Genomic DNA, 6908 nt, shown 5'->3' with positions numbered 1-6908 from the left:
TAGCCCCGTTTGGCCCTCATTAAATTTTATTACATTACATTTCATTTCATTTTTCTCTCTCACATTTTCAACCACACAATCTTCCATAAAATAATGTTACACCCATGTTCAATTATAGAATTGTTTGACTATAATTTCTTCAAAAATATTGAAGTCAATACTGGTGATTTATTTTCATACATTCATCATATAGATATGATAAATACAACGTTTGGCTCTAGTGGTAGTCTTGCCACTTGAATGTGGTCAAGACCTTAAATGGGAGATGTATTAAATGACATTTTAGTAAAGTGCATCTCTATATAAATTAGTCAAGATTTGTTTTTTTTTTTTTTTTAATGAAATTCCTTCCTAATATTAAAGAAACTTCAAATTTGTTTCAACATGAAAACTTTAGGGACTTAATTCTAATTCACACAATTGAGATTCTTAGCCAATTAAATATACCATTTATACTCCGCTCATGGAAAGAATTACTTGCTATTCAATTAACACCGTTAATTAGACATGTGACCCACTTAAAAAGTTTAACAAAGTTGACAAATTTGATTATTAATATTATTTACTAATCCCATTCATACCCATTTATTTCCAATATTTAGTGCCATCCTATAAAACATAAGCATCTTAAGATCATATTTTAATGATGCCCATTTATAAGCCGCACATGTCGTCTAACATGTGAGGGGAAAAAAGGGGAAAAAAAAAAAAAAGTAGCAAACGAATTGAAGTTTTCATGTCATTTGTAAATTCATCTCCAAATTTTTTTTTTTTTGGACAATTGTATCTGCAATCTCTAAAGAATTAGCATCATTCATCCAAAAGAATGGTTTTTACAACCAACCCACTTGATCGGTATATTTAAAAAAAAAAAATGACATTTACCCAAAAAAAAATAAAAAATATTCATAAAGCATTCCCGCCCACTACCCACAGCCACCGGCACCGGTACCAGCCCCCACTAAACTAGACAGTAAATTCTTGAAATGATACCACAATTACATTAATTGATTACAGAAAGAAAAGGATTTTCAAGATTCGACACAGTGAAATGCACAAGATATTAAAACTTATCGTGAATAAATGGAGCAGGCTTCGGACTACTCGTCGGGAGTGGAATTGCCAGCAGTTTACAGGCTCCAATAATAAAAAATAAGAATAACGTTATCTAACATCAATGATGTTGAATATCAGTCCACGTATAAGTACATCATGATATTTACACGATCAATTAAATAAGTCATGTGACTTCACATTTAAGTGCATTTTGGGTTTAAATGCATTTTGGAATAGTATTTTGTTGAATAATGTATGGTTTAAAAATAAAAATGTTTTGAATTTACATATAAAATAATTTTATTAGAGAAAGGGTAATTGAAAATGAATTTTTTAAAAAAAGAGCCAAACATAGGATAAATGAATCTATAATTTAATCGTAATTGTCACCTATATTAATAATTAAAACTATTGGTGATAAATAGTATTACTCTATATTAAATGAACAATAATTCCTCTTATTTAATTGAAACTTGTAATTTAATGCCAATAGGCATTAAGCAACCATGTTGTCAACTAAATTGGTGTTAACCACCAGTGATGACAAATAATATTACTTAAAAAAATAAATCGCAAGCTTGATAATGACAGGGATTACAAATTTTTTCATCCATCCCACCTTAAATAATAAGAATTGTTCTAGTTTTACAATCAGAGTTGACAACCTCGATTAACAACATATTCACAGGAGAGGGTATACGATTTTTTTATTCAGCGTGAACTCCCTCCCATATGTGTAATTGTCAACCCCTTTTGTACATGTAGCATTGTTGAAATATTAAATGGTAAACAAGATAGGGATGAGAAACATGATCTCCTCCCCCAATATTGATCCTGAATCTTTTATTTTATTATATTTTTATGTATTTTTAATTTAAATCGTATTAAATAATAAATAATTAAATAATGGGTCAGTAAATGAAGAAGTTTTAGGGAAGTGTATTCAATTGAGATTTTTAAAGACTTTTGGAGACTTTTTTAAGTGGGTGACTTTTGTGGATTTTGTGAAATTTTAAGTAATTTCTATGGATTTGGTAGGAATTAGTAAAAGTTTTTCCTGAATTTGTGGAGATTTTTACTAAAGACTTTTAAAGACTTTTGAGGAAATTTTTTTTTTTAATTAAGGAAATATGCTTTTCACAGTGTTAAATGTGAGATATCGAGAAATATTTATGAGAATTCACAACATTCACTAAAAAACGAATCTTTGAAATTAGAGGGAGAGATAGAGATCAACTAGTGAAAATTTACCATAACCTGATTTGAAGAAAACTCATAGCAAAAATTCAAAGAAATACCTAATTGGAAGAGATAGAGGAAAAACCTAGAGGGAAATAAGAATAGCATACTCTTTTTGGAAATCTCTCTATGGATGAGAGATTTTGGGAGAAAAATCCTATTTATATTTTCTATTAAAAAGTCTCTGAAAGTCCAAGAAATTTTAAATTCCCTGAAAGTCCCTCTAAATTGAATACCCCAAAACTTGTAGAGACTTCTAAAAAATTTCAATTGAATACCCTGTAACTTCTGGAGACTTTTTAAAAGTCTATAAAAGTCTCTATTGAATACACCCAAACTTTTAGAGAGTCTCTAAAAGTTTCAATTGAATACACCCAAACTTTTTAAATCTCTAAAAGTCTTTAAAAATCTCGATTAAATACACCCCCCTTAATTGTCATGCCCTACTTTCCTATCCTGTTGCCAGCTTTATATACATATTAGTTTTTTGTTTTCTCTATTTTAATATTTTTGTTAGGAAAAATTACAACAGCGGTCCCTAACATTTTTTTTTATAGATTTTATCCTGACCTTCATTTTGTGTTAGCAAAATCCTCTAACCATTTATAAATAAGCAATTGAAGTTCATCTAGAAGAAAACCGTCCAAAACACCACCAGTTAACTTGGAAAATTTCTTGAACTATCTGCTATCGCGACAATTTTATTGGAGTTGATACTTTTTTGGATCGTATCCTTGGATGTTGATTCCTTAATTTTCCTAATCAACTGATGGTGTTTTGGATGGTTTCTGTCCAGACGGACCTCAAGTGCATATTTATGAAAGGTTAGGAATTTCAGCTGATACAAAATGAATGTTAAAGTAAAGTTTGCAAAAAATGAAAAGGTTAGGAACCGCTGCTAGAATTTTCCCTTTGTTAAGTTGGAATACTAATAGGGCTAGTTCGTCCACTTTAATTTCTGCATATGCTGGTCAAATGTTTGCTTGACAGAAAAATGAATGGAAATGACACGAAAGGTTGGAGAAGTCCCAAAAATAAATTTGTCTCTATAAGATATTATGTTTGAACATAAAAAAAAACAACAACAAAATACACCTTTTTTCTGGTAAATATGGGATTCACTACTTAAATCCTTGTGCGTCATTTCACTCCACGTTAATTTTAGTCTACTGCTCTTTTGTAACTTGTTATAGTGAAATCACACTACTGTAATCAACATAAACAATAAATTACTGTAATCATTATTTATATTTCTCTTTGGTAGGCAGTCTTTAGTCACAATTTGGACATACTAAACAAAAAAATCAGTCCTAAATATCACAATTTGTTCAAAGATTTTGTTCAAATTTATGTGACCAACTTCTATATTTTAAAATTTCACGTACCAATCCGCGTGCAACCAGTGGCCTATAATGCACCTTTTGTCACATGGAGGTGGCAACGAATTTTGTCATATTCCCCTCTATAAATAGCCTTAAGCTCACTGCCTTGCATTGTGCCACAACACAGAAAGAAAAAACCTTTGTTAGCCATCTCAGAAAGGAGAAAGGAAAAAACAAAAGGAAAAACATCGTTCTTCTGGTCTGATCATGGAGAAAAATGAGGTTGGCGTTACTAAAAAAGAGCCCAATTATAGAGGAGTTAAAGCTATGCCTTTTGTTATAGGTAAATTTCCACAAAATGTTTTCTTGTTTCCTAATAAAATCTGAAATAATATGATCTTTTCTTGGAGTTGCGTTTTGTGAGAGCTTCCATCCCGAGTTATAGAAATTTTTCTCGTGCTCTCTCGACTAAGATTGCATCTAGTTATGTTCGTAAATTTTGTGAAAATTTTCACTAGTTTTGACAATTCTTGGAAAACTTGCAGGTAATGAGACATTTGAGAAGCTGGGAACAATTGGAACTTCCTCTAACATGTTGGTGTACCTTAGTACAGTGTTCAACATGAGCTCTATTTCAGCTACGAATTTCATCTATATCTTCAATGGAACTTGCAATTTTGGAACAATGATTGGGGCCTTTCTCTCTGATACTTATCTAGGCCGATATAAGACCCTTGGATTTGCTTCAATTTCCTCTTTCCTGGTATAATTTCTGTTCATAATCCTTCATTCTGTGAAGTAGAATCTATGTAAAATTGTTCAAACTCGAGTGATCTTTTGTATCGAATCTTGTTAATAACAGGGGATGCTTGTGCTAACACTTACAGCAGCATTTCCAGCTCTACATCCTCCTAAATGTGGAACAGGAGTGAGTAGCAATTGTGTCGGTCCAACACCATGGCAGTCTGCCTTCTTGTTTAGTGCATTTGGGCTGCTGGTAATCGGGGCCAGTGGCATCAGACCTTGTAACTTAGCATTCGGAGCAGATCAATTCAATCCCAATACGGATTCAGGGAGAAAGGGAATCAACAGCTTCTTCAATTGGTACTACTTCACCTACACTTTCGCCATGATGATATCTTTGACACTCATCGTCTATGTGCAAGCCAATGTGAATTGGGCTATCGGATTAGGCATTCCCGCGTTTCTCATGTTCCTGTCCGTCGCCTTCTTCTTCGTTGGGAGCAGAATCTATGTCAAAGTATTGCCTGAAGGCAGTCCCTTGACAAGTATGGCACAAGTTCTAGTTGTTGCATTTAAGAAGAGAAAGCTGAAACTGCCCGAGCAACCTTGGAGTAATCTGTTTAATTACTTTCCACCGAATTCAATCAACTCAAAGCTTCCTTATTCTGCCCAACTGAGGTAACAATCTTTAGCCTCTGAATTTTTAGACTATATAATATTGGACAATCTATCCAGTCGGTCGAGTATTGCATAACAAACTTTAATCAAGTGTTCTATAATTCAGGTTCCTCAATAAAGCAGCAATAATCACAACCGATGACAAGATCAATACAGATGGATCGGCAGCCAATCCATGGTGCCTTTGCAGCATCCAGCAAGTGGAAGCACTAAAATGTGTAATTCGAGTAATTCCCATATGGATTTCAGGCATATTATACTATGTTATCATAGCACAAATGCAGTCATATGTTGTATTTCAAGCCATCCAAAGCAACAGACACTTAGGAAGTGGCAAATTCCGAATCCCAGCAGCAACTTACATTGTTTTCATGATGTTGAGCCTGTCAATATGGATTCCCCTTTACGACAGGCTCATCCTTCCTTCACTCAGACGAATAACAAGAAAGGATGAACCCATTAGTCTCCTCCAGAGAGTCGGGATTGGAATGGTACTTGCTATAGTCACAATGCTAACATCAGCATTAGTTGAAACCCACAGGAGGACATTGGCCTTAACTCATCCCACATTAGGCCTTGTGCCTCGAAAGGGCGCCATTTCGTCCATGAATGGTTGCTGGCTGATACCTCAACTGGCAATAGCAGGAATTTCCGAGGCATTCACAGTCATTGGGCTAATCGAATTCTACTACAAACAGTTCCCGGAAAACATGCGCAGTTTCGCAGGATCCTTCGTTTTTTGTGCATCCGCAATGTCGAGTTATTTGAGCAGTTTCGTGATATCAGTCGTTCATCGGACTACGAGAGTAGGAGAATCAGAAAACTGGTTGTCTGAAGATCTCAACAAGGGGAGATTGGATTACTTTTATTACCTGGTTGCTGGTTTAGAAGTGATCAATTTGGGATACTTTTTGGTTTGTTCGAAGTATTACAAGTACAAAACAACAGAAAAAAACATTGAAGATGTTGCAATGGAGGAATTACAACCTCAAAAACCCACAGTTTAGTTTCAGAATCAGAATTTTTGAGGGATTCATCAAACAGCAAGAAATACAGGCAGCGCATGGATTTTCCCGTCTTGGACATGATTAAAGCAGAAAAATAAGTTTGATGATTTTTTTTTCTTTTTTCTTTTTATGAGGAGGAGTGTAGCGAAGGAATGTACCAATCCTCGAACCATTTACCTTGTTGTGACTTTAATGAAGTGGGACAAGGTGAATTGGTAAATAAGTTTAAATGTTATCAGCTCTATGATGGAATACAGTATTGTCAAGCACTTCGGTGTTCCATTAATATATACAAATTGCAAGAAAACTGTTGGAGCATCTTCAATGCAAATGCTTAAAAAATTGTCACACAAGCAATGTCTTGAGCTCTATTTGATTCAGAAGCCCTCTTAGACGAAGTGGCTCTCGATTGAGATGTGATTTTGTTTTTATTTTGAGAATATAAAGGACACATATAGAGTGATCCATAAATGCATGAGAGACTGATTGTAGATTTAAGTGTCTATTTATTAAACATTAATATCACATAGAATAAAATTAAAAAAATCTTTTACTTCTGTACTATATACCTAAATAGTTATCCATATAATGCACTTTATAAATAGATATCTCTGACGATTAATCAACAATTCGAAGTGTTTTTCTTGTGTATTCTTGATAAACCTGCGTTTATATATAGATGTAGGAGGATTTGTTTGGCAAGTAAAAAACCCCTTTGACATCTTTTCATCTGCAAATAATTCTCGATGTGAAAACACAGAAGGGGGCTGATCTTTGAATAGGAAAAAGAGCGGATCTACAGGGTCCCAAATGAATTGGAATGATTTCTTAAAAAAAAAAAAATTGAAGGGAATTAGATGCT

The 6908-nt window shown here is 33.7% G+C and overlaps 1 protein-coding gene across 1 annotated transcript; it reads left to right on the top strand.

Annotated features, from left to right (window-relative positions):
• The first annotated feature begins 3790 nt into the window (after nucleotides 1-3790).
• LOC111388723 (protein NRT1/ PTR FAMILY 2.11-like) lies at nucleotides 3791-6371 on the top strand. Its single transcript, XM_023013510.1, has 4 exons — nucleotides 3791-3960; nucleotides 4163-4380; nucleotides 4480-5039; nucleotides 5146-6371. The coding sequence occupies exons 1-4, from the start codon at nucleotides 3885-3887 to the stop codon at nucleotides 6044-6046; spliced, it is 1755 nt and encodes a 584-aa protein (XP_022869278.1). The 5' UTR covers nucleotides 3791-3884; the 3' UTR covers nucleotides 6047-6371.
• Nucleotides 6372-6908: the final 537 nt, after the last annotated feature.

The sequence above is a fragment of the Olea europaea genome, unplaced genomic scaffold (assembly GCF_002742605.1).
Source record: "Olea europaea var. sylvestris unplaced genomic scaffold, O_europaea_v1 scaffold526, whole genome shotgun sequence".
Lineage (NCBI taxonomy): Eukaryota > Viridiplantae > Streptophyta > Magnoliopsida > Lamiales > Oleaceae > Olea > Olea europaea.
This window is presented reverse-complemented; position numbering and strand designations above follow the sequence as displayed.

Excerpts from the sequence above, each read along its gene's own strand:
- LOC111388723 (XM_023013510.1), top strand. The coding sequence starts at position 3,885 with ATGGAGAAAAATGAGGTTGGCGTTACTAAAAAAGAGCCCAATTATAGA. Across the intron at positions 3,961-4,162 it reads AGCTATGCCTTTTGTTATAG|GTAATGAGACATTTGAGAAG; the intron begins GTAAATTTCCAC and ends GAAAACTTGCAG. Across the intron at positions 4,381-4,479 it reads CTTCAATTTCCTCTTTCCTG|GGGATGCTTGTGCTAACACT; the intron begins GTATAATTTCTG and ends TGTTAATAACAG.